Consider the following 27,850-nt stretch of genomic DNA (forward strand, 5'->3'; position numbering starts at 1 on the left):
ACTTCCCACTAATTTCAATGTGATCAATGATCCCTGACCCCATTCCAGCAAAATTCAAAACAGACGAGAAATACACAAAACAAATATTTTTTTATTCATCTTTTTGGCAGTCACTCTGTTCCTAGAGACACATTTTCCCCAAAATTTGCCAACATACATACAGACACATACACTAATATAGATACATACACAGATATACCAACACATTCATAAGCATCTACACAAACCTTCTCCTCAGCTTTCTTAGACCATACAAACAGGGTTGGATCATCTCCAACACTTTCAACAGGAAGCTCCACCCATGGGAAAATGAAGGGTTTAAAATAAACCATATCACGCTGGAGCAGAATTTCATTCCTTACTGAACTGAGGCTGATCGGAGAACACATTTCCCAAATCCACAGCTCGTTTTCATTTCTTCAGTGTTAGAGATTGATTGTTGTTTTATACAATGCCATATTTTTGTGATTGTGTCACAGAGCCACTAAATGATGTACCTGTGACCCAGTATTGGATGAGTGATTGGAAGACAGATGGTTGGACTAAATGATCATTGTGTGGTTGTGCTGTGGCTGAACATATAAATCGGAATCAGATTCAGAATCAGAATCCTTTTAACTGCCATCGACAAAAGTATAAAGAATGTGTTTTGCCCTTGCCCGAGTATACAATTTAAACACTGTTGAGACAAAATAAGCAGAAATACTGCTAGTAATAATGTACATTGGTTAGTAAACACATTTGAATAGATGATTGTATTCACATTCTTAATAATGTAAGAAAGAACATTACTAAAGAATAATAAAGTGCTAAATAGCTAGAGAGGCTGATCACTGAAGTGCCACATAATCTTAATGTGACAAGAACCCAGAAAAGCCAGACAGCTTCAGCAGATGGGATTACTGTGTGTCTGACAATAAATACCAATATTAACCCAATGAGAAGAGATTAAATAACCACTGGCAAATGGGGGGAGGGGCGTAAGGATGATTCCAAGGGCCCTGGGTGACAGTGGCCCTAAAAATTTGGAACAAGATTGGATTGGTCTGGGTTGGGAGCCTAATACAATAAGCTTTGACTAAGGCCAAAATTTTTGCGGCACCTTGATACCTCTCCCCAGTCTGGAACAGCTAAGTCCTCAATCATTAGGGATAAGGCCCAGTTGTGGAACTACGAAAGGAGAGATCATGTAATATAACTGAGGCTATAATGATTTGCCAGTGGTGTGTTTTATTCAAAATGATTTAGGAATGTCTTGAGATCACCCACGCTTCCTTGGACGTCAGCCTATTTGCTGTGGTTTCTGAGGACCACTCTCCACTACAGTGGCTTTGGGTAGAGGGAGATTTCCAGATCAAAATCATACCTCATGTTTTTCCACTTTCCTGGAAGCCAGAGAAGAAGCATATCCAGGATTTTTTTTTTATACTACAGGATGTTTACTGGCCACCCTGACTAGACACGTTATAGAAAAATAGTTTCGTCTAGTGCTAGTATGTTTTGGTTATAATGTCTCACATATATTTTGTTTCTTGCATGGAAAATCTGACTCTCGAAAGTATTCTCTCATTATAACTACATTGGAACACCGGCAATGTAAAAAATATGAATATTTGATCTATTTTTACTAAAACATTTCAAATAGCGGATCCACAAGTCAATTAAGGTTCACTAATCGCATAATTATAATCTTCATACTATCGGAGAAACCAATATAATATTGACGATGTTGCCGTAAGGTAAAACAAAACAAAAAAAAGAAAACAAAATTAACATTTTAATTAATATTTTTGACTACAAAGAAAAAGGGGGCAGTCAATTTAAGTGCAGTCAAACTGTATTTCAGTCCATTCTCACAATTACATTTAAAAAGCGTTTTATAACCAGCAGCATCATTCAACAAATACCCCTAATAAAAACCGTATAACTCCCTTATAATTCTTCGCGACAGCGCCGCACCCTTTTTGGCAGTTTCTGGCCGTAAACTAGTAGCGCTTTCATTACGTCATCCGCAACGACGACAACAATAACAACGCTATCCTTGTCATGTTCTTTGAGTGCGCCCACTGCGCAAAAATTAATAACTATATGTAAACCATATATAATATTGTACGATATTGTTTTAAATATTCAATGGTAAGCAGTGTTAGTATCGGCAGCTACTGTCGCAGTTAGCCCTCAAACGTTTGCTAGCACGTTTGCTGTTTAGTAAATGTTTTGTGTTGAAGTTGACAACAGTTCAAGTAACAATGCCGTGATCGTCGATGATTAATTTAATGTTATTCTTGCTTGTATTAGCTGTTATCTTTCTTTGCAGGGTGTAGCAATGCAATAAGGAGTGTTGTGGCTAATTTCGCTAGATAATTAAGAGCCGCCAGCACAGCAGGACACACGGTACCAGCCATGGCTCAGCAAAGAGGAGTCAACAGTCTGCAGTTTAACCAAGATCAGAGTAAGTTAAAAGATAATTTCGCTAGGTCTTGTCTTAATTGATGGACTCTTGTAATGAATCCCATGCCCCGATATATATATATATATATATTTTTTTTTGCATTTTATGTAGGACCTGCACTGATCACACGATTGTCTGCTTTGGGGATGTTTGCCTTTAAAGACGTACCGTTCTGAATATTTATGTAATTACGCAGTCAGACGCAGCTTAATCACTGTCATAAGTGAATGGCTATTGCCATTTTGGTATGTATCTCACCAGGTTAGGGATCAGTGTTTGTATCCAGAAGGTTGTGGGTTCAAACCCCAGGCTGGCAGTGTAATCACATCACCATTGGGCTTTTAACTAATGCCATTAACCATAACTGCTCCATGGATCCTGGCCAACCCCCCTCTCTGGTGCTCTGGACACAATCATTTGCTAATCAAATCAACATAGATGTAAAATCTGCTGTTTGCTGTCACTTTAAAATGCTGCCCCTGTCACAGGTTGTTTCTGCTGTGCCATGGAAACTGGAGTCAGGATTTACAATGTGGAACCCCTAATGGAGAAGGGTCACCTAGGTAACATGCCAGTTGCCAGTTTTACAAAGTACCTGTTTAAAACACCTCCAACACCTTGAACCATAGAGTAGGTACTGAAACAATTTAGGAAAAGTATATTGTGTGAATATATTATACTTGTTCCCCCTCTGGTCCTTAATTAGTGCATACATATTGGCTGTTCTTCAGTCTCTGGCGTGTCTGTTGTTCATGTGCCTTGTCTGGGCTTGCAGCTGCTGTTGTCAGAATATTAGTTTCAGAGTCAGTATTGTTGTCTCCTGTGTGTGTGCTTTCTGCATGCCGGCACGTGTTACATCGCAGATCATGAGCAGGTAGGGAGCGTGGCGCTCTGCTCCATGCTGCATCGCTCCAACCTGCTTGCCATCGTGGGAGGAGGTGTCAACCCGAAATTCTCAGAGATCTCAGGTGGGTGTAAGTAGTGTGTCTATCTGATGTTGTTCTGCTTGTATATTTATACTGGGCTGCTCAACCTCTTTTCAGCTTTCTCTGAGTGGCCTCCCAGAACAATGTCTGCTCCGTGAAAAGACTTTGTGTAAATTCTTTCAAAACGTATGCATTCTGCATCTGTATGCTTCCTTGTCTTTATTGTGCTCATGGCAGATGTTGCTAACCATGGTCTGCCTCCCCCTTTTGTACGCACAGTGCTTATCTGGGATGATGCTCGGGAGTGCCGAGACTCCAAGGACAAACTGGTATTGGAGTTCACCTTCACTAAGCCGGTGCTGTCTGTCTTAATGAGGCATGACAAGTGAGTCCCCTTTGTCACTTCAATTATCCCTGACTCCTCCTAAGTGGCACTTGATTGTAAAGATTTCCTGCTCTATATTGCATCAATATACTTACGTTATCTTTGTCTTTCACTCATGAATTTGAAGGATTATTATTGTCCTGAAGAACAGGATCTACGTGTACAGTTTCCCTGACGACCCTGTCAAGCTGTTTGAGTTTGACACCCGGGACAATCCGAAAGGTGCGTCACTCGCAGCGAGATTATCACAACGATGCGGACCTGAGGTAGTGAGCCAGTCCTTGGGGAGGGCTGGCCTGATTGGGCTCACTCTTCCTCTTTGCCTGGCAGGCCTGTGTGAGCTGTGCCCCAGCTTGGAGAAGCAGCTGCTGGTCTTCCCTGGACACAAATGTGGCAGCCTTCAGCTAGTGGTGAGGGAGTCAGAGATCAGGAGCTCAGTGGGGGGCAGCTATAAAACATTCACTGGGTTTGCATACTGAATGTGTGGTTATACAGAGTTCAGATACTTTTATTTGCAATTGGTACAAGACACACATTAGTGGTGGGCGGATTGATCTAAGTATCGTTAATATCGATAATAATGTTGATATTGATCAATACCAGTTTAATGAGATTGATACTTCAGTTTCAATTTCTCTCCTGAATGCACTGCGGCTGTCTGTGTAAGCACTGCTGCTCTCAATTGCGCTAGCTGTCATGTGACTCAGCGGTGCCAGGCAAGCAAACAGGCTCACTTGCGCACGCACACACACATGCATACACACACACAGTACAATATTTATAATGAAGTATTGTAATAGTGGGTCACTGAGCCATGCTCGCAATAATTAAACAGCAGAGATAGTTGGAGGTTTAATCACCAGATGGAGTGTATTACACCCGGACTACTACAACCCACACACTGGCACTGCCCACCGTGCCCGTCACCCCATTTACTCCTCATACACACGGTGAGCGCACACACATACACACACACTATGTACAACAATAAACATTAACCACTATACATGACATAACAAACAACACCTTTATAATCACACAAGTAATTACTGAGAACTATTTACAAGCTGGCATCAGTCCAACATGCCGCGCTGCTCGCCAGTACCTCCGCGCTACAGTATTTATTTTCTTATAAACTTTGCCCAAATTCTGTCCTGGGTTTTAACTAATTAATAAAAAAATCACAGAAACACTTAAAAGTAATGAAAGTTAATTCAGCTATTTGATGCTGCATCCACCTTAATTATTAAAAAGTATCGATATTGGTATCGTATCGGCGATACTTTCCCTGTATTTACTTGGTATCGGATCAATACCAAATCATGTAGTATCACACACCACTAACACACATACACTCCTAGGGAAAAAATGGGCCAAAGCTTAGCGTTGTGTAGTTAGCGTTTGGCCCAGTTCTTTGCCCATGTGTGTATACAGTTGATAGCACAGGATCACCCATTTTTAACCCCCTTGCATTGGGGTTAAGATACTTGCTCTAGGCCCCATTGGTAATATGATTATTCTGCCAGCTGTGGGACTTGAACCAGCAACCTTGCGGACAGAAGCACAGATTCCCAACTCGCACAGCCACACACCACCTCTATTTAATGCTTAGAAAATCTGACTGAGGGTTAAGAATGAATGGTCAGCTTTGAAGGCAACAGTAACACGTTAATAACTTATAGAGGAAGACAGCTTTCCCAGGATATTCAGCTGCTCTCAAATCTTTGGCTCTACAAGGAAAGAGGATCACGCCACTTCTCCCCTTCATCACCCAGGACCTCTCCAACACTAAGCCAGGCACGTCCTCAGCCCCCTTCACCATCAACGCCCACCAGAGCGAGATTGCCTGCCTGGCACTGAACCAGCCAGGAAGCGTGGCCGCCTCGGCCTCCCGGAAGGGCACCCTTATCCGACTATTCGACACCACCACTCGGGACAAGCTGGTGGAACTGCGGCGGGGCACTGACCCAGCCACTCTGTACTGGTGAGGAGGCCGGAGGGATTCTCTGATGTGCTGCAGACACCATAGCGAGGCCATATTAGTTGCGGTGTAGCTTTAAGCGCAGAATAAATGGAGATAGTCATGTGACCGTGTTTGTTTTCATACTTATTAATGAGTGAAAACCTTCTGTTTTGTACTTCTCTCACCTTCTTGAGTGCCTGGGCATTTTCCTAGCTAGTTAACTGGTTCATGGATTCACAATTGCCCTTTGTGTTTTCTGCTATTAAACACGGGATATAAAAATCAAATATAACAGTATGAGGATGTGCACGTCGTACTAATCTGGCCTGTTCCATCTGTTTTGCAGCATCAATTTCAGCCATGACTCGTCTTTCCTCTGTGCTTCCAGTGATAAAGGAACTGTCCACATATTTGCCCTGAAAGACACCAAACTCAACCGCCGCTCCGCGTAAGATGCCATGTCACATTATGTAATACTGCTGCATTATGTAATAACTTGACAAAATGTTGCAAACTTTAATCACATATTTTGCCATCATTACACAATGTGTTCTCACATACTGTGTAACAACGCATAATGTAATACTTCAACAAAATGTTACAAATTTTCATTAGATAAATTTAGGTAAATTTTCAAGGATGCATTTCCCTAAAGCTTCATGATGCTAAGTCATTATCTTGTACTTAAGATAATCTGTTGATTAATGAGTGTTTCTTAAAACCCTTTGTAACTAAAATAGTTTGTAATGTGATTAATAAATTAACGAGTGATCAAAGCAGCTCATTATTTTCTATGAAGTTCTTTATTTGAACTTTTTCCTGCTGTTCTGTCACTGAGAAGCAATAGTCACCCAAAACAGATTACAAAAACACACTGATGCCCATTTTTGGCAACTGTAAAAGTAATACGGTAATGTTGCAATAAAAAATTATGTAGGCAATAAACTTGTAACATTTTGTTGAGTTGTTACATAATGTGGTTTTATTACATAATATCTTGTTGCACACCCTACGTTCATTTGCTCATGGAGATTTGTTCCATAAGGTGTGATTTCCTTTGGCTGTTTGAAATTTTATAGAACATAATTTTCTCATTTCTGACAGGCTGGCTCGTGTGGGAAAGGTGGGCCCCGTGATCAGCCAGTATGTGGACAGTCAATGGTCCCTTGCGAGTTTCACCGTGCCAGCCGAATGTGCTTGCATCTGCGCTTTCGGGAAGAACACCTCCAAGAATGTCAACTCCGTTATAGGTATGCAGCTTTGGATGGTGTACTTACACACTAACACTCACTGTGGTACATAGGGGTAGTGTACTCACAGCTGGCAGCCCTGTCATAGTACTTGCAGGCAGTGTACTTATTCACTGCAGTCTCACTGCACAGCATGCTGGCAGCCCTGTCACTTATGGGCCATGTACTTACTGCAGCCTCACTGCACAGCATGCTGGCAGCCCTGTCGCGGTGCTTAAGGGCAGAGTACTTATTTACTGCAGTCTCACTGCAGAGGATGCTGGCAGCCCTGTTGCGGTACTTAAGGGCAGTGTACTTATTTACTGCAGTCTCACTGCAGAGGATGCTGGCAGCCCTGTTGCGGTACTTCTGGGCAGTTTACTTACTGCAGCCTCACTGCACAGTATGCTGGCAGCCCTGTCACAATACTTAAGGGCAGTGTACTTACTGCAGCCTCAATGCACAGTGCTGGCAGCCCTGTCACAATACTTAAAGGCAGTGTACTTACTGCAGCCTCACTACACAGCATGCTGGTAGCCCTGTCACAGTACTTAAGGGCAGTGTACTTACTGCAGCCTCAATGCACAGTGCTGGCAGCCCTGTCACAATACTTAAGGGCAGTGTACTTACTGCAGCCTCAATGCACAGTGCTGGCAGCCCTGTCACAATACTTAAAGGCAGTGTACTTACTGCAGCCTCACTACACAGCATGCTGGTAGCCCTGTCATAGTACTTAAGGGCAGTGTACTTACTGCAGCCTCACTACACAGCATGCTGGCAGCCCTGTCATAGTACTTAAGGGCAGTGTACTTACTGCAGCCTCACTACACAGTATGCTGGTAGCCCTGTCACAGTACTTAAGGGCAGTGTACTTACTGCAGCCTTACTACACAGCATGCTGGTAGCCCTGTCACAGTACTTAAGGGCAGTGTACTTACTGCAGCCTCACTACACAGCATGCTGGTAGCCCTGTCATAGTACTTAAGGGCAGTGTACTTACTGCAGCCTCACTACACAGCATGCTGGTAGCCCTGGGTGAATCTCAATATGCATACTTGACCGTACTTGTGTTGTTCTGTACCTGTTTTACATCACATTCCATAGCCGAATACCAGTCCCAAAACTAAGAACACAAGTACAGAGGACAGTAAAAATCCTCAGATGTTGGTCTTGCTTCTCCACAAACATCAAGGATACATCGGTTGCATCCTAGCCGAACAAGACCAATCTGATGATTCACTGCACCTCAAGTTCGTTCTTGGAACACATTAATTTTAAGGTTTCCAGGCAAGTGGAGGTTACTGGGAATTCATTTTTTTTTTCTTCCTTCCTTTCTTTACTCCTTCCTTCCTTTTTTCTCTCTCTGCCTTCCCAAACATGGCGTAGCCATTTGTGTGGATGGGACATTCCATAAGTACGTCTTCACCCCAGATGGAAACTGCAACCGCGAGGCTTTCGACGTCTATCTGGATATTTGTGACGACGACGATTTCTGAGTGTGGAGATGGAGAATCATGTGAAGGAATCTGTTGATTAGGGCTAAGGATGGAAATGTGAAGCAGCAGTTTAAAAAAAAAATTAACGACTGAAGGGAAAGTGTGCGATTGTATACGAGAATGATATGGGTGAATGAGGGTGCTTTTAAGTCATAGTTTGTATGTAATCATATTTAAACAAATGTCCTCTGTAAAGAATAAAGAATGTTTTATAAGTATCAGCTGGCTCCTTGTCATTCGTTGTAGTTGTATGTGTTGTATGTGTATGTGTACATGAACGGTGTGTGCATAGTAACCATAATTTGTTATTAAAGTGAAAATGAAACTTAAGAAATTCAGTTTTTGTGGTACAGGAAAAATGGAGCAGTAATTAAAAATTAAAGTGACAACTGCCCATAGTATTGCTTTTCCAGAATCACCAAATCGGCGATATGCGTTTTGCTTTTTACTGCTGGATGGATGTTTTTTGGGAAATAATGGGCAGGGCATGTCGATAGTAACGTCAACCCCGCGTGACCGAGCGGCCATGTTGGAGCCGAAAGCACAACAGCCGCGGCGCTTTCACTTGCTCATACGTCTCCCATTTATAATATTGATCGTCCCCCTAATATCTAATCCGAGGGGCACTACCTTCTTTTGTTTCAGCGACGGGCCGAGGTGCAGGTAGCGGAAGCGGTTTGCTGAGATAGTGTCGGTAAGTTTTGTTTTTGCTGTTTATTTACTGCTTGTGATGGCAAGCTACCAGCCAAACTGTCACCAGTACATTTACCTTGGTATAGCTAACTCTGGCAGTCGAGCAGCCCAGTTTATTTAGAATAATCAACAATAATTAAACTATCTGATTTCGATTTCTATAGTCCGTGTGCGTGATTTGCTCGATCCCAGGACCGAAAGAGGCTGATTTTGGCGATTTGCTGATGCAGAAGCTTCGCATTCTGCTATTGGCCTGATTTATGTAACTTTACGGATGTGTTGGCTTGTGCATATCCATAGAGAGCGACGCCTTTTTCTTTTATTTTCGGTTTGAGTGAGTTTCGCCGAGCAGGTGTGATCTTTTATGTTATCATATTATTCTTTGACTGTCAGTTGTCGTGCCATCATTCTAAAAGAAATTAAACGCTCACGTGTGTAAATACATAACCAGTGTCTCTCCTCCTTCAGTTTAATTTGCCATGGCTTCGCGAAAGAAGGTGCTACTGAAGGTGATCATCCTGGGCGACTCCGGGTGAGCTCGAAGCCTCGAACCGGCCCGACCCGTGACTCCGCCTCATGTGACATCGGGTCACGTGACGAACCGACGCCTTACGTTTAACGTGTTGCATGTGTTCAGCTAGGGCTTGTTTCATACAGTCATAGGATGGTAGGGTGTTACCACTGAGAGACTCTGTGTGTGTCTGTCTCTATCTATCTATCTGTCTGTCTGTCTGTCTAGGGTAGGGAAGACGTCACTGATGAACCAGTATGTCAATAAGAAGTTCAGCAACCAGTACAAAGCAACGATTGGAGCCGATTTCCTTACCAAGGAGGTCATGGTAGATGACAGGCTGGTTACCATGCAGGTCTGTCTATCCGAATCTTTCTCCTCAACATCTTCTGGTTCATCCGCTTACATACCTATTCATTGTGGCCATTGATTACAGAGTGATTTTATTATCTTTAGCCTAACATACAAACATGATACACAGCATCTGGCAGTTTCTCAAAGCCAGATTTCTGTGGTTTACAATGGCAGCAGTATAGCGAAGTGGTTGAAAATCTGGTCTTACCCGAAGGTTTGTGGTTCGGATCCCTTACTTTGCTTTTCCTGAGTTAGACCACTTTGGATCAGAATGCATCTGTCATTGTATACACTACAGTATCACAGAGACACCCAAGTCAATTAATAATCGTGCTTAGCCTATAAAGAAAAAAGTAAACTCTTAACAAAAGATTATTTGCATGAAAAAATACTAATATGATGAGCTGGCATCCCATCCATGGTGTTTCTTGTCTATAGCTCCTATGTCTAGGGTCCAGGCTGTCCATAAAACCATTCTGGATAAGCAGTTATGAGAGACAAATGGATGAACGAAATATATAATTTTATTGTTTCTTTGTTTTTTGTGTTTCGAAATACGTTGTACAGAATGACCTTTATAAGGCCATTAGGCTTTTGTAGCTCAGGATTTAACATTATTAGTACTGCTTGTGATTTGTATACATGTAGATTCTGTGTGTGTGAAGTGACACTCACGGCTGCCGGTCCTCTGCTTGTCACACAGATCTGGGACACGGCCGGCCAGGAGCGTTTCCAGTCTTTGGGCGTGGCTTTCTACCGTGGTGCCGACTGCTGCGTGCTGGTGTATGATGTCACGGCCCCGAGCACCTTCAAGACCTTGGATAGCTGGAGGGATGAGTTTCTGATCCAGGCCAGCCCCCGCGACCCAGAGAACTTCCCATTCGTGGTGCTGGGTAACAAAATTGACCTGGACAATAGACAGGTGCGTGTAAGCATTCCCACAATGCCACCTTCCATCTAGGCTAGTCTGAAGTCACATCTTTTGCTTGCGGGCTAATAGTGTTGTTTGTTCCGTCCCACCCGTTGCACCTGTCCTGTTCCTGGCAACTGTGGCATAGGAATTTCTCTGTTATTCCCAACGCAGACAATGACACATGAGACTTGAAACTTGATAGCATTAGAAAACATTTTATGGCATAAAAATTCAAAAGAATGTCTGAGTTGAGGATTAGTTTGATATTACTAAAATTAATTAGAAACATGTACATTCCTCTGCAAAACTGTTAACAGCTGGTGTTTTTCTTGCCCTGATTTTTGTAGGGTTTTGTTTTAGTAGTATTAATTAAACAAGAAACACTAAAATCCATTACACAGTTAACCTGTGAAACGGTTAGCTCACCAGGCATTCCTTAGATGTAATTCAGCTGAGATAAAAATGAGAAAATACAACATAGAGGTATAGACTATTAATTTAAAATATGGATTGTTAGATGGATAGACTCCCCAAACTTGATTATACACTTTTCACTTACTGGAACAGAATTCCTTTCACACAGTTTAATTAGAAGTATTTGTCTCAAGAAATGTAGTTCCGGGTATAAGTGAAAGTAAATAAGGATGGTGAGCTATTTTTAGAAACGAGGATGTACATCGCAGTGAAGAGTTATGATATGTTTGCTGTGCTGTCATATTTGTGTATTGCATTGCTATATTATAGTATGTGTGACAATGAGAGCATCCTCCTGGCCCTCAGGTGACGACAAAACGGGCCCAGGCCTGGTGCCAGAGTAAAAGCAACATCCCGTACTTTGAGACGAGCGCCAAAGAGGCCATTAATGTGGACCAGGCATTCCAGACCATCGCTCGCAATGCCCTCAAGCAGGTAAAGACTCATGCATACGACGGCGGTGTACAGATGGAGCTTCTGCAGCCGACTGATCCTATTGTGCTCTTCCACTCATGTCTTGTTCAGGAGACCGAGGTGGAGACGTATGACTTCCCTGACCAGATCAAGCTGAGGGACGACAGGCAGGCCGGGTCTGACGACAGCTGCAGCTGCTGAAGGGGGGGGTGGGGGCTATAGAAATGTGGGGTGCTGACCATCCCACCCCCTCACACTGACTATTTCCCTCACCGACACAGTCGGCATTGAAATAAGTCGGCCTTTCCCTCTGGTTCTTAGACTTAATCTATACCTTCTTGTCCAAAACTCGGTGCAGAAGTCGTTGGACCAAATCCCACAAGCTATGTTTTTTATTTACAGTTACAGTAATGGTCTTGATATTATTACAGTGCCACTCAAGGTTTTTCCGCGGTGCTCCGTTTTGCGCGCTTGAGGGCTTTGCTAATCCTACTACGCGGTGTAACAGGCAGCAGCGGTATCTTCCGCCAGGTCTCGTCATCTCTGTCTTGTCCACGTTCACCTGTCTTCCTCATTTTTTTTTTTTTCAATGATTTTGGGGTTCTGGGCCTATGTTTCAGTAACCGCGGTGCACTTAGACACTGAATGCCATGCAGAATCACAGCACCAGATGTAGGATGAAGTCCTGGTCATTTCTGAACCAGGATGTAAACAAGGGGTGATGGAATGTGGGGGTGGTTATTCTGTTTTATTGTACATGAACTGATCGACATGCCTTTTTCATTTTCCATACTATTGAATTTTATACAATACTCTGTTAGGCACTAAAACATAGAGAAACGATACATACCCTTTGTCTGCTGGTATGATTATGACTTGATGGAGGGGCAGATAATGACAATGAGGACGCTGTGCTTTAAGGCATCTGCCAAATCCCGGTGCTGCTGGTTAGAAAGGACTAGGAACCCGAAACGGGTCAAACTGAGAAGAGGGACAATCTGCTAAGCTGCAGCAGGGAGAATCTCGCACATGCGCGTGCAAAATCAGTTCCTTGTATATTAACAGAATTTAAAACGTGTAAAATATGTATATGAAAATGTATATCAAATCCTTATTGATTTTATATATCCCTAATAATATAAACAAGTAGCTATATGTAACCTAGCTCTCCTGTCATATCAGTTGATACGATTTAATAATAATAAAAAAGATTCAATAAAATGTTAATTGATGACGCACATACTTCCTTTTTTAAACCCTCACTTCTGGGCGTTTACATATGTTTTGATTAAGACTGTTTTGCCTGTTTGCTTGTTGCATCTTTATCTTTAATTGTTAGAAAACTGGAGTAGCCTGCACGAACTTCAAGGTTATATTTGTACCATTTAAACGTTTTAATGTTAACTATACCCAGAGTCGACTCCGGGGGGCTCCCCTTCTCCCAGCATGGTAATATTTATTAAGTGTAAAATAATAGCAAATTAGAGGATTTAATAAACACGGGTGCTTTATTTTCACTTTTTGTGAGAAATAGAATACACAAATAAAGCAAATATGTCGTTTTAATGTGCTGTGTAATCGACCCAGAGTTGCCCGGTCCGCGGTTTTCCCGGCCATTTGGGCTGTTTTGAAAATACAGTTGGGGGTTTGGGGCTGCGGACTGTAAGGGGGAAAAATATATCATTATGAATGCAAGTGGGTCCTATTGCTGAGTAATACTGAATCGCTAGGCACTGAAGGTCAGAGATAAACGCACGTGGAAAGCAGGACCGCCACATCAGCTGCAGACTATTTACAAGGTAATAAAACTGTTGTATACATGTAAATGTGTGTGCAAATTAACCTCGAATTGAAACTCCAGCCAGCTGACCAAAGTTGGCAAGCCTGGGAAAGGAGAGTACGTCCGTGTACATGACGTCATTCTGCATAACATTTGTATGTGATCAACATGCAAAATACTGGTTTATTTCTTTGAGATACAGTATACTGGGATTTCAAATACTGGGATGGGTTCCAGCTTTCGTTAGGCGTATTTTAAGCAGAGCTTGAGCTGGAGATTTTTGCTGGACCTGGCAACACTGAATCGGCCGCCCTCTGGGGGCCCCTCCCAGCCCGGGGGCCCAGGCCATCGCCTGCCCTGCCTTCCCCCTGGCAATACCACTCGGAAAATTTACTGGCAACATATTTAAGCGCACGCAGAATACGAATCCCGAGTCTCGCGTACCCTTTCTTTACAGCACCCCCCTCTACTCATTAAAGACATTTCCTTTCATCTAGCTAATCTGATCGTTTTCCTCAAGTCTAACTGCTATTTTTACATCCTTCCGTGTTTCCTGGTAGCGTGGCTTTTTCTGATTGGAATCAGCTTTAGAAGTCCGTTTGAGCCCGTTTTCCGGGTCAAAACTGCTTTGACCGAAGGCTGAAAGCCAAAATTTGTATTTAACTACCTATAAGAAAGCAGTAAAGGGGGTTGGATTCATAAGGCTTACGATTAGGCCCACTTGTATTCAAATAAGATAAGATAGATCTTTATTGTCACTATTACAAAAACAGTGAAAACAGCTATCCAGTGGAATTTTTTTCAATTAACAATATACTTGATTAAAATGAAATAAGTACTTGCCAGTTGCACTGAAAGGTTATTTAGCAAAGTCTGAAAAGCTAGCACAACTGGGACGGGTATTTTGGATGTTACAAATAGTATTTATTTTTTAAAATAACATGAATTAATTCATCATACAGAACACCGCCACACTATCCATTAATGTATTTCGTGACCCCTTCATCCAAAATATAAATATATGCAAAAAACACAGATGCAACCTCAAATATCGGACATGCCTAAAATAAATGAGAATGAATGTAATAATGGCGATTACGCATCGCACTTCACATATCTGCTGTAAACCATCTCGATAACGCTTGCATTTCCGTTCCCCATCGCTTTACTAGGGAGCGATAACTGTCATTAAACTCCCTTTTAGTAACCCAGTCTTTCGTTTCCAGGTGCAGAGTATCATAGAGGAACTGGCGGACCGAACTCCAGCATCGTTTCCAAAACCAGTGCTAAGTGATCTAGGAAGGACCCGACAGAGACACGGAGAATCCGAGCCTCGTCTGCGCTCCACTTTCTGATGCAAAAACAGAGAAACGTTAAAAGAGGTTAGACCGGATACAGCAGCTTTTAACTTCGGTACATTGAGTGGTAGGCAGAAATCTCTTACACGTTGAGAATGTTACCCGCGGTACACATCTCCTTGCTTATACCCCCTTTGCGAGGTTCGCTATCGGGGGCGAGTGACCCGAGGGCGATGCTGGCTTCCCGCTCCGACGGAAAGGGCACGTTCAGAAAACTGGACCGCTGTCAAGGAAAGACCGTCATCTTTCTAACTTAGTTGAGACAGAAAATACACACTCAAAGTTTCGCAGTAGAGTCTGCGCTTTTGTCTAGCAGAAAGTCCACACCTGTACACCAGATACGCAATCTTGTTACTTTTGTTAATCTTGTTATCTTGTTTTTTCCAATTTAATACAGAGTCATTGCACTGGATAAGGCAGACGGGATGTTTTAGAAAAGAGCAAAAGATACAAGTGAAGTCTGCCGGGCACGCTGTCCTGGGTGTCGCTGCACGCCGCCATGACTGCCGCACGCATACGGAAGCCTGCAGGTTCACGCCAGCACTTTCGATAAAACTCGCTCCTATTACGCAGTTCTACTGAAGTTTTTCTTGCATACCGGCTGTTGTTCAAGCATTTAATTAAACCCCTCTTTATATTGAACTACGTTTGTAGATTTAACTTTCTTACGTTTTATTTTTTATATTTTTACAATTTATCACAGTTTGTTCACTGACAATGCAGCAAATAACTTCTTTTTGTAAAAAAAAGGTTGACCCTTTACTAAAGTGAAGTTATAGCCTAGGAGTCTGCGGCAAACTGGCAACAGCTGCCTGACATGCACAAATGATGAGTAATGCCCCCCTCCCCCGGAACTGTGTTCTTGCCTTACTCTTGTACTGTACATATATACTTATCGCCAGTGCATTTTCTCCTGCCCTCAGCAGCTTGTGCTACTGCAGGGATTGAAATGCTTGCAGGTTTTTTCCGTTGTTCCGGGCAATTCGGTTTCCCCTGTCTATCAGGAAATAATGTTTCCCCTAATATTAAAGCAAAGAGGTATGTGAAATTTCTGAAAATCACTCAGGTACATTATTACATGTGAATACTGTATTGTATTAGTACCGAGGCCCAGAGTTGCTGTATACCTGTTTTAACAGGGGGGAACCAAATATCCTGGATGTCAGGAAATAATATTTCTCCTAATATTTAGGCAAATATGTATGTGAGATGTCTGAAAATCACTGAGGTACATTATTACATGTGAATACAGTAGATCGTCACGCATAATATAATCTTATAAGCAATACTATACCGTTTTCATCAAGAAATATGTCTATCCAGCGATTGAAAAACTTTCATTTATTATCTGTAAAAACAAAAAACATCGAAAAGGCATGTGATGTTTTAAAATATATGGCTTGTTTACCTCAAGAGCTTCGTAAAAAGACATGATAACAACAGCGAAACCGTGTACAAATCAGCGCGCGACAGGGGAAACATAGGGAAACTGAATAGCCCGGAACACCTGTTCCACAAGTCAATCCTGTGGCTAACGGGAAGGGTGGAACAGGGAGAGCTGTGCTGGATACCAATTCATATGTTGATGCTCGTAGATTGATACTAGTATTTCAAACTTACTTTCTTCATTGTTATTTCCAACTAATGGAATATTTCTGAAGTTAAGTTTTTTTTTTATCATGCAGATTTTGTCGGGGTGACATGGGGGCTCAGTGAGTTGCCCTAGCTTTTGCCTCTTCAGCTCTTTGTGTCGAATTTTCGTGTTCTTACAGTATGTTGTGCTGGTTTCCTCCAGTATTCCAAAGACATGCAAATAGGCTAGTTGGTGTTTCTAAATATAAAGTATGATTGTGTGTGTTTGTGTGTACGTGTGTGTGTGTGTGTGTGCGTGCCAGAGTGTACCTCCAGAACCTATCTGTTACCTTGACCAAGATTGTCAAGCACTTGGAACATTGATAGATTGCTGGGTTTATTTCTTAGCAATACACGTCTGGAGAGCCATGACACTGTGTATTGCTGCATTTTATTATACAATAAGTTAACCCAACAATTCACTGGTAATTTCAGACTGTACGCATAAATGCTGAAACCAGCCAGGAGTCATGTTCTGTTATAGATATGTTTTATGGCCTTATTGAAATCTGATCATTTATACATCGATCTCTAAACTGTTTATCCTGGACAGGGTTGCGGGAGAGTCGGGAGCCCATCGCAGACAAACAGAACGTAAAACTGGAGTAGGCTATATATGTGCCCTGTCTGGGAAAAGGTTTTTTTTCAACCAAATTACCATTTAAACTTTTGCTACACTGGTGAATGTTAAATGGGAAAAACCTTTTAAATTAAAAACATTTCTTAAGGGATAAAGAATTATTCAAGCTCTTACTGCAAGGAATGAAAACTGTTTAAAGGAAAACTCATAAAATGACCGGGTAAGTTGTATTTTCTGGATTTTTGCTGCCAACCAAGCATTTTGAGGTGAACTGCAGAGGTTTTACTTTACTTTTGCTTTCTGAACAAGCACTGCGTGACCTTTCATTTGTAATATATTTAGTTTTCCTGCTGGAAACTCCGAGCCGCGGCTCCATCACACCCCCGCTTGGACCGGCGTATCTGGGGGTTGGGTGTCTTCCTTCGCTGGAGAGAAGTTGTACAGCCCTCTCATTCACTCCCATTTCCACTTTACTAACACTATCCAGCCATGGTCAGGACAACTGAACCTAGTTATAGAGCTGAGAATGAAAAGAAACAAAATAAATGCTTTATTTAACGTTAAAAAGCAAACAGGTCTCTGTATAAAATTGCCCACCTGGTAATTAATATAACAGCTTAGTAGGCGATGTTTGATGTTGCGATCTATCTATTGGTTCGAAATGAAATTAGGCTACAAGAACACCATCTTTCATCATCTTTTTAATAGCTGAATTGAACACGTCGATTCCACTCATGAAATAACAGGCTGTAAGTTGTAATGCATTCCCTTTTTTGAGTCTTGTCACTGCAATGTCTCTTGGGGCTTTTTCAAAGCACTTCCATCCCGTTTTTGTCTCCGTAGTATTTATGGAGCGTTTCATTCTTGACTCATTAGCTCCCCCTGCTGGTTCGATGGTTTCGTTTTACTTTCTGCGCCTACAATGCGAACAAAGCGCTCGAGTTGATGTTGCATAGTGCAGGTCTTAGGCAAAGTTTACAGTGAAGGACCCCAAAGATCACGACTGCATTGCGCGGTCTGGGTTAAGTTGTGCCACTGATATAATCAGTTGATTTACCTTCACTTGGGTAAGGTTTCAGTGGGGGGGGAGTTAATGTATTGAATGCTCTGAATTTGTGCTTGGCAAAAGTAAACAGGAGGAGGCCACTCCCCTGTTCTGCAAAATTTGGGGACCCAAAGTCCAGATCTGATTTTTAACCTCAGTCTAGCCTCGCCATTGATATATCAGTTAACTAGTCATGATTTTAAAATTATGCACTCATTCATGTTTTTGTAGGCCTACTCAGCCATTGTGCGAATTACAGCAGGCGAGCTCGATGTCCAGCCCTGACCGCCACGCAGCTCATTAAGGAGTGTGCTAAGTGATCACCGTACCCAGGAGCCAAACATTAAATATGTCTGGATTTTTTTCAAGTGATGTCTTTCCATCGATGCCATGTCGTCTTGGAGTAAAGTTACTTACACTGAAGCTAAAGTAATACCTGTAAAACCCTTGTGTATGACAAGGGTGCAGACTTGGTGTCAACAGGTTTAGGGACCTTGTAACTAGAGATACATTTTGGGGGGGGGGTCCGGAGACTCTACCGTCAACTTTGGTAGATTTGGCAAACTGGGGAGGGGGGGGAACAAACCCGTCATTTTCCTACTTGGCTGTGTGCCTCGTAGGGACCAAATCAGCCCCAACCCCAACCCTAAACACACCAGATACTCCAACAGCATTGGTATGGACATGCACCTATTGTCCATACCCAAATATACGCTCTTGGCTGAGAACGAATGTCCAGTTTTTACATGAGACTTTTAAACCTCAACTCAACCACTAGAGGGCATAACAGAAAACTGTTTAATTTGGTAAAGCTTTGCCATAATGCATGAAAGTCTTTTGTTTCTTTGACTTTGGACAGCCAGTACCATCCAGAATGTGATTGAGTACACCTGATTGAGTTTACAAGCATTGTTTTTGGGAGGCGTGGGGTGGGATGGCGGGGGTTGACCCTTAATTAATCTCAGTTATTCTTGTTTTTTATTTGTGTTTATTTTCCAGGACTGTTGCTGTTTTCTCTTTCCCCTGGATATTGTCAGTTGAATTTAGTAAATAACGCTGGATAAATTCAGTTCTGTTGTATTTTCATTTCAGGCTGTAGAGTGACAAAATGTGATTTTTTTGACAGTAGGTGATTCTTTTCAGTACCCACTGTATGCTTCTCTGTCTGAATGAGGATTGTAAGATGTGTGATATTTCGTCAGTGTATTTTTTCCTTCTCTGCACAGAATCTACACTGGACTCTGAAACTGGAAGGAAGAGATATACAGAAGAAAGCTACCCAGCTTTGTGCATTATGAGTATATGTGTAAAGGAATCATTTCATGGATTTGCTGGAGTGCCACTGACGATCCTTCCATGTCCCAGAATATTCCTGAGCCCTGAGCTTACAACTCGCTAGGACAGGTGCTTCAGCTGTGTCAATGCACCACAGGTCACCATGAAGAAAAGGGGCACAAGGACACTTCACCACCATCTTTCTCCACCCCACAACCCAAACCAGTCCTACTGTTACCATGGCAGCATGTAAGAATGGAGGGATCAGGTGATTTATACCCCTGTGTTGTACTGGGCGTAGCCAGCTAAACTGTCAACTGTTATTGACAGGTGAAGATCCACCTGTATGTCCTGCATGTAACACCACTGACTATTAAGCACGTTTTATTGTATTGTCCTTCTTTAAACTCCTTTTGCTGTATTTATCATTTTCCTGACTCTTTTAACAGGTTTTTAGTAAAGTCAAGCCGGAGGCTTTTTTAGATTTTTTTTTTTTAAATCAAGCACGAATCTCAAACATCATATTTAGATTTCTTTTTCACTGTTTGTAGCAATTTCTCCTTATGTATGAAGTTGTTACATTTTTAATTGTTCGATCTGTCGTCCCAGCATGAATTTAGCTCTGGTTGCTGCCATGATGTTAAATGTCAGCTTAACATACCCATGGCAGCGTACATGGGGTCTATTGCCCGTAACTGTTTGTGAATAAAAACCTAAAAAAGATAAGCAGTTTTTAAAACCCCCTTTAAAAGACAGCTGCAAATCCATCATTCATAAACTTGCCAAATATATATTTAATCAAAAAGTCAAAATAGAAATGGTTTTAACACCTAAGCATTATTACACATAACCATAACATCCAAATTCTCTTCCATAATTACAACTACAGACCTTGCAATGCAAATATATCTTGTTAAAAAAATACTAGTAGCCTAACAATCACACATGAGATGCAAATCAATTTTCCCACCAAATATCCAAACCACAACTCCACATTAAAACAGGAAATGAATAAAGGCAAAACACTAAAGACCGGACCCCCCCCAAATCCTCATCCATAATTACAATCTCAAAACATAAATTTCCTGTAAAGTTACACATGTAAAGTATATTATACCTCAAAAACACTTTTAAAACCAAAAGCAAAATAAAGTCTTTTCTACAAATATTTTCCCACAGCTGAATTGTATGGTCATTGTCCATGCATATCAATACATAAAATGTGGTCAGATATAAATATAAATATGTATTTACATAAAATACCTGCCAAATTATACATTTTATAACAGATTAACTTACTAACACATCATTTTCCCACTTCATTAGAGAGTCATGTACAACTGTAAAATGCATGCTTTTATATACCATCAGAGATTTTGCATATTTAATTATACATTCATTGGGCTTGCTTTTTATTGGCTGTCCATTGCCATCAAAACTTTTTGCATATCATTGCATAATTGGTAAATTGCACATATTGTATGTATTGTAAAATATCTAGCTGAAATTTATGTAAAAATATATGATAATGGCCATATTTTTCCCAATAAATACAGTATATTATTACGTAATTAAATATGTATACAGGAAATCCAAAAAAACTGGAACACACACAATTTCACACACAAATTTATGTATAAATATACCTATTATATGGAAAAAAAACACTATAAGGCTATTATAAAGACATAAGGCTATTACAGAAACATATTCTTGGTTTGGTCTTGCCTGCTGAAGCTGGCTTGAACTTCCGTAAATTTAAATATAGATAATACCTCAGAGAAATAAACATGCTTTTAAAAAGAGTCTTTTTGTAGCTTTTTTCTTTTTTTACCAATAGCAATGTTCAGTTACCTGACGTTCGCCTGTTTTGTTCCATGGCAGTTCAGAGAGTCACCAGATGTCATGTCATCGCTGCCTTAACAAAAGTCTGTTACTCATACATCCATATGTATACATACAAACACATTCACACTAATGTGTGCCTGCATATGCATGATGAAATCAACCAATCCATCGATCAAATTTTACTGCATTTTTAGGTCGGTTCTGACAAGCCCTTGACGGTAATTTACAGCTATTTTTCCAGCCTGTCCTTTGCGTGTGTCCTTAGAGATGTATGCACTCTGGACCTGCGGTCTCCATAGACTGACTATCCCTGATGATCAACGTCAAGACTTTGCATCGGTGGGTAAAATTTCAGCGGAACAGCAGAATTTTTCTGGACTGCATCCCTGTGTGTTTCTAAGTGCCCGTGTCCGTGGCAATGGTTGCCGCAGTGACACCGCCGCCCCCATCAGCTTTGGCTGCACCATCCGTGCCACACACCCCGGTCATGACGCCTGTCAGCAGGGTGACCCCGTCCACCTGACAGGGACCCCCCGAGTCACCAACACCAGGACCGATCGCCTCGTCCGCCAGTTTCTTGTCCCGCTGTTTGAGATGCACACGTACATGGCGTCTCCGCTCATCACTGCGGGCGAAGCGGCGGGGGCAGAGGTCGCAGGCGAAGGGTCTTTCACCTGTGTGCGTGCGCACATGCGTGGTCAGGTGGTCACTCCGGCCGAAGCGGCGCAGGCAGACGCGGCACTGGAACGGCCGCTGGCCTGTGTGGACACGCAGGTGGCGGGAGAGCTCGTCGGAGCGCGAGAAGCGGCGGTCGCAGCCCTCGGCAGGGCAGCCGTGTGGACGTTCGTGTGGCGGGATCCTCCCCGGCCGGCTCTGGTACCTCCTCAGGCGCACGGGTCTGAGTGCCAGCTGCAGCCGAGGCCCCCCCACGCCTCCTCGCTTCTCCTTCAGCACCCGCAGAGAATCCAGTGGAGCAGCGGGCGCCAGGTCCGACGTCCGGAAGGGTTTGTGTTCCAAGACGCCGATGTCGGCCTGCAGGAGCCCGTAATCTGGGAGGGTGGAGAAAAGACCCCCGTCTGCGGGGGGTTTGATGGTGTCATAATCCACGCCGGAGTAGGAAATAGTGCCACCATCAGCTGGGCTTTGGGGAAAGCCAGTCGGGTCCTGGTAGGCCTCGCCGCAGTAGACCGGCAATGGAGTCCCATATTCCTGTTCCAGTTCAGAAGGCGGTTCATCATGCTCGATGCCACTAGGGGGCACAGCACCCAAAACACCTGCGGTCACCAGGCTGATGATGCTGCTGCCACCACTGCCATCTGAGCACCAGCCGGAGCCCCCGGCAGGGGGCGAATCGAACGTGAATCTCCCCGTGTAGGTCACTGTCGTGCCATCACGAGCCAGCTGGATTCCAGGGCTGTACTGAAGCTCTGTGGAGCCCTTGTCTCCAGCCATCTCCAGGTCCATGATGCTCTCTGCTTCTCAAAGGGAGAGAGAAAGAAAAGTGTTCAGAAACCAGCAGCTTAAACAAAAAAGATTCGTAAATGTGTTATCAGCCAATCACAGGACATAAATGAAATGTTAGACAAAAATATGTCATTATCTGAAGTGGGCAATAGAAGTAGGTCAAGATGCGGAAATAATGTGAGAATTCTGGAGATTTGTACTTAGATGTTTGTAAACCTTCCAGGTCTATCTTATGCTTGAGCTGTAGTGATCCCCTTTTCCCCCAGGAGACAAAGAAAATCAAAGATCTCATTACAGTTTATGTTCTCCTCCAGGAATTCTGGTAAACATCATGACCTTCAGCATGCGGATGGCACAGACCCACAAGGAAATGGTTATTGGGGCCCAGTGATTGACTGGAATCCCATCCGGGATCTTCCCCTGCTTCCTGGGATAGGCTCCGGGCCTTTTAAGGCAGTGTTTCCCAATCCAGTCCTCGGGGACCCAAAGACAGTCCACATTTTTGCTGGGAGCTGGGAGGGAGCAAAAATGTGGACCGACTGTGTTTCCCTGAGGACCGGATTGGGAAACACTGACCTACGGGATTATGGAAGATTGTTGACTTATTTTCTTTTGTATTTATTATTGATTTATGGACAGTATTTGATAAATACTTCCTGTTAGATATAACACAGTGCTAGTGGATAGCAGCGTAACCTCATACTTTTAATGCAGTTCAAATCCAACATCCTCTTTGTGCCTGTTGGGTTTTTTTTCCCCTGGGTCATGTGGGTTTCCGCCCCCCTCATCCAAAGACATGCAGGTAACCCTGCTTAGGATTTGTACATGGAAGATGGATGGTCTTTCTCCTGAAGTAGTCATCAATCAGTACAATGCTTTTGCGTTGTTCCCGTAATTGCATGTTTTGGGAATATTACAGACACCTGCTGATGACAGATCTGTTATCAGGTCTTCTTCACAGCCCTAAATGATGAATCCCTTTATATAAATCAGGTGCAGAACAGTGGCATGATTTAATTATATGTTAACTGGATCATTTTTACGCTAAACCTGAAATTAAAATGCTACTTCGCCGTCATTAGCAGCTGCCTTCGTTCAGAAACAGCTAATTTGCAGCACAGGCGCAGATGGGGCCTATTCAGGATCGGAACTATTGAAAATTGGTCTGATTCATGGCGATGTTTTAGATCTCTCCGCCATTTCTGATGTGGGATTTGGGAACATGTGGGCAACAGGCGTTGCAGAACACGACGTATTTTTTTTTTTTTTTAAACGTAGGCCTAAAATAATCAAACAGTCACTTCATGGAACTACCTAATTTCAGGCTCAGTACAGAGGGTTTTAAGGATCCAAATACTAGTCTTCAGAATGGATTTACACCAGTAGTCTGTGATCAAATATTGAATATTTATATTTTTGAATACCTGTTTTTTTTTTTTTTTTACTTTTTTGACTCTCGAATAATTAACAAGTCCTTTCATGTGTTTGTGAAGTTTGAACAATCTTACATATAAAATACTGGGAAGAATGATTTCGTGGGGATAGATGACAAAATTGCTGAAATTCACAAGCAAATAATTCGTGTTAATGAGTTCAAATGATTGTGTTTGGCATTTAAGCAAGCATGTCTTTCCAGTTATGTATGATAACTCTTGCATCTACTTCTGCTAGTTGCAATAATTGCCAAATAAATGCATTGTGATGATGTGCTGATTCCAATCTTTAATAAACATGTTGTTGGTCAGAATGTCTTTTCTAACAATCATGTACTGTACAAGGAATATAGTTCTCCTTCAGATAAAGACAATACACGCCCAGTAATAGCCTACGCCAATAAACGGTGATTTCTGAATAGAATATATTAAAATAAATTGGGTATTCACATATACACCATCTATAAATTTCGACAGTGTGAAATGTAAGAGTGTTAAAGTATTTCACATTTCACAGTTCTGTTCTGTTCTGAAATGGAACAATGCCCACGTGGCACCGAATTGTCGGGTCAGTAACCGATACCCAGATCGGGATTTTCAACAACTATACACTTACTGGCATGTCAAATAAACCTGACAGGGGTTTGCATGGTATCTGTTCCGCTTAATGCTACACTATTTCTCAGTTCTTTGCGCAAGCTGTATAGTGTAAGACGAATTCAGTTCTGTGACATTTAATTTATATTTCTGATTATTTTGTGCTTTTTTGTTTCTCAGGGCCTCGATTGAAGGAGGGAGTGCACACTAACAGGTGAAAAGAAGGTTATGTAAGGCTTTAAGAGCCTCCTTATCGTACCGTATTTAAAAAAGACAGTTGCATAACCTGTTTAGTGGAGCATTTATTGGCTAAATCGGAACACGTTCAACGATGGTGAAGCGCTGTCAAAACGTAGGGAATATAATATAGACACGCATTATTAACTCATATAATATCATGCGGAATTCAATACCAATTTGACAGTGATTAATAAAGTGTACAAGTGAGCAAACATGCACGTCTTCACTTCAGGATGCATCACACCTTTTTAAAGCAGTCTTCTAACCCTTACCTATGTTCATTTGCGCATATGACTGAAGAGAATCCGTCTCCGTATCCGTGAAAATGTTTGTCGACGAAGGAACATTGTCTTCGGAATAAAGTCTGTCGGGAATTGGATTTATTAAGGTGTTCAAAGCGAGCGGGAGTCGATCCGTGCGGTTCCCGGTCATGACAGGTTATTGTTGCCAGAGATTCACCAAAGCTCTTGTCAAAATGTCATCAGACTATATGGTGATATAAAGGAACTGCAGAGCGAGATAAATCCGGAGTTGTGTCTCCCTATGTCCCAATAAAGTTAATGAGAACAAAAAAATAAAACTAGCAAAAACGTTTTAAACAAGCTTTACAGTAAAAATAGATATATATTTAATTTGTTAAACACAAAATCCCATAATCAATTGATGCGCGATGTCAGATACTCTATTATGGAGGAATTCGGCGACGTGATAAGACAGGGAACTCCACACGATTCGTGAGGACGGGAGAGTGACGTAGATGACCAAAAAAGGACAGTAGAGGCAGGAGCGCCACGAGCCAGGCGGAAGTTTGGTACTACTAAGCAGCCCAGGGCAGTGGAAAAAAGCACGTTTGCTCACCATACGATGGGGTTTATTCTACCAGCACACCTGGAAGAACAGCAATGGGACTCTCAGACATCCACATATCGGTATACTACACACTTACGTTACATACAGCCAAAGCTCCTCCCACACACACGCACGCACAAACACACAAAGGCATATACACGAAGAAATTAAACTATTCTCGTCTTCGTAACTCTAAGTTCACCGCAACTCCGCAGCATCCTCGTCGTTGCTATGACAATGGGAAGAGGCAGTGGAGGCCAGCGGCACGAGCGTTGCCGGGGGGCGGTAGATGGAGGATTCTTACATAATCCCCCCCCCACCACCACCACCACCCCCAACGAAGCGAGGTATGAAAAGGCAGAGAAATGTAGCCCACATGTTTGTGACCTAATCGGTAACTGGGGGAAACAGCAGGTCTACAGACGTACACTGTAATTACACACACGCTAACACGTCGTGAAGGGCGGGCGTACATATGCATATATGCACACAAATATACGCAGGTTTAAAATGACACCTATGTATATACGTGAGCACATGTGTACAAACACATTCTTATATGTTCAACTTGATATACACACAGCAGCACATTTCAGTTTGCTGACAAACCCGTAAAAGATGGAACAAGAACCACAGCCCACTGCACATGGCGCGATTCACATCCTACCAATCACACAGGGAGATACATACATCTTTAGAGCATGATCAATGTTTATTACAACACATTTTAAAGTAGTCACTTTAAATGCATGCATGCCTAATTTTGTGTATGTGTTAGCAACTATACAGTCTTTTTTTGGTATCGAACACTGTAGGCTTGTAGTTAATTATAATGGTTTAAGGTTCGGGGCTTGCTAAATGAAACTGTATGAAATTGTGCTCGCTTTGAGTGAAAGAAAGTGGCTGACTACAAGGATGAGTCCATCAGTCGGGCCATATCTATAAAAAGACACTGCAACTTCTCACTGGAATACTGGTCATAATTCTCACACACAGTCGCACATTTCAGAGATGCCAATTAGCATAACTGCATGTCTTTCACTGTGGGAGGAAACCAGAGAATCCACAAGGAGGACATGTAAACTCCACACACGCAGAGTGGAGGTGGGATTCAAGTCGGCAAACTTGGGGGTGTAAAGAAACAATGCCCCCCCCCAACCTGTCAGCTATCAGTTATGAGGAAATTAAATAGTATTCTATCAGATCTGTTAGATTGGGCTGAGTAGACTGATGCTGTTCCCCACTCTGGAGAGCCCTAGATTATTTTAGTGTATTTGCTGAAGCAGATTTCCACAAAATACGGCACTCGTCGACAGCTCCTCTCCGCGCACCCGCTCGGATTACCCCGTGCGCGATTCGGGACTTCTCGGGTGCCTCGTGCCACGGACCACCCACGCACACATTGTGGATCTATGTGAGTGCCTCCGCTGAATATTAATCCAGGAGCGCGAGCCGCCAAGATGCGCCGCGCGGCTCTGCCGTGAGCGCTTCTCTCCACGCCCCGGCCATGCGAATGTCACATTGTGCTGCTTTGGGAAATTTCGCTGTTTTTTTTTTTTACAGAACGTGTGCCCAGAATATATATGTATCTACTTATAACATTACATAATAATAAACACGCACATACACACACACATACAGAACATTTTCAAACAGTTTCATTCATGTGTGTGTGTGTGGATTAGGTTTATATTACCTTGTGGGGACCAAATATCCCCCACGATGTAATAAAAACCTCTTATTTTTGTATTGTGGGGACCATATTGCAGACCTGTCAATGCAATCAAAAAAGTATAAATGCCAAAAGTCTCGTATGTAGTTCAATTACTTATGATTAAGGTTAGGGCTGGGTAGGGGTTAAGGTCATCATGTTGGGATTAAAGTTTTCCCCATAGAAATGAATGGAGAGTCCCCATAAAGATATCATTACAAACCTGTG

General features: G+C 42.4%; 4 protein-coding genes and 1 long non-coding RNA gene across 7 annotated transcripts; 3 read left to right on the forward strand and 2 right to left on the reverse strand.

Annotated features, from left to right (window-relative positions):
• The first annotated feature begins 1,997 nt into the window (after positions 1-1,997).
• Positions 1,998-8,669, forward strand: wdr45 (WD repeat domain 45). 2 transcript variants are annotated; one of them, XM_023838000.2, is made up of 11 exons: positions 1,998-2,136; positions 2,318-2,452; positions 2,941-3,015; positions 3,316-3,420; positions 3,658-3,763; positions 3,891-3,985; positions 4,094-4,173; positions 5,539-5,747; positions 6,073-6,174; positions 6,831-6,976; positions 8,342-8,669. In XM_023838000.2, the coding sequence occupies exons 2-11, from the start codon at positions 2,404-2,406 to the stop codon at positions 8,449-8,451; spliced, it is 1,077 nt and encodes a 358-aa protein (XP_023693768.1). In that variant the 5' UTR covers positions 1,998-2,136; positions 2,318-2,403; the 3' UTR covers positions 8,452-8,669. The 2 variants fall into 2 exon arrangements, with proteins under 2 accessions (XP_023693768.1, XP_023693767.2); XM_023837999.2 differs by having other exon boundaries at positions 2,361-2,452.
• A 302-nt stretch (positions 8,670-8,971) lies between these two features.
• On the forward strand, positions 8,972-13,037 carry LOC111857334 (ras-related protein rab7-like). The gene is made up of 6 exons (XM_023838065.2): positions 8,972-9,145; positions 9,613-9,676; positions 9,884-10,010; positions 10,713-10,931; positions 11,703-11,831; positions 11,922-13,037. The coding sequence occupies exons 2-6, from the start codon at positions 9,624-9,626 to the stop codon at positions 12,009-12,011; spliced, it is 618 nt and encodes a 205-aa protein (XP_023693833.1). The 5' UTR covers positions 8,972-9,145; positions 9,613-9,623; the 3' UTR covers positions 12,012-13,037.
• A 1,455-nt stretch (positions 13,038-14,492) lies between these two features.
• LOC111857335 (L antigen family member 3-like) lies at positions 14,493-15,731 on the reverse strand. Its single transcript, XM_023838067.2, has 3 exons — positions 15,400-15,731; positions 15,035-15,163; positions 14,493-14,941 (listed from the first exon to the last, which is right to left on the reverse strand). Exons 1-3 carry the CDS (start codon positions 15,462-15,464, stop codon positions 14,827-14,829), a joined length of 309 nt encoding a protein of 102 aa, XP_023693835.1. The 5' UTR covers positions 15,465-15,731; the 3' UTR covers positions 14,493-14,826.
• On the forward strand, positions 14,832-20,206 carry LOC140592135 (uncharacterized). The gene is made up of 2 exons (XR_011992418.1): positions 14,832-14,972; positions 19,432-20,206. It is a non-coding gene; the product is annotated as an uncharacterized lncRNA (long non-coding RNA).
• Positions 20,207-20,269: 63 nt separating this feature from the next.
• On the reverse strand, positions 20,270-25,955 carry LOC111857332 (early growth response protein 3-like). 2 transcript variants are annotated; one of them, XM_072713857.1, is made up of 2 exons: positions 25,335-25,955; positions 20,270-22,800 (listed from the first exon to the last, which is right to left on the reverse strand). In XM_072713857.1, the coding sequence occupies exons 1-2, from the start codon at positions 25,492-25,494 to the stop codon at positions 21,725-21,727; spliced, it is 1,236 nt and encodes a 411-aa protein (XP_072569958.1). In that variant the 5' UTR covers positions 25,495-25,955; the 3' UTR covers positions 20,270-21,724. The 2 variants fall into 2 exon arrangements, with proteins under 2 accessions (XP_072569958.1, XP_023693830.1); XM_023838062.2 differs by having other exon boundaries at positions 20,270-22,803.
• Between the last annotated feature and the right edge of the window lie 1,895 nt (positions 25,956-27,850).

This window comes from Paramormyrops kingsleyae, chromosome 7, assembly GCF_048594095.1.
Source record: "Paramormyrops kingsleyae isolate MSU_618 chromosome 7, PKINGS_0.4, whole genome shotgun sequence".
In the NCBI taxonomy this organism is placed as follows: domain Eukaryota; kingdom Metazoa; phylum Chordata; class Actinopteri; order Osteoglossiformes; family Mormyridae; genus Paramormyrops; species Paramormyrops kingsleyae.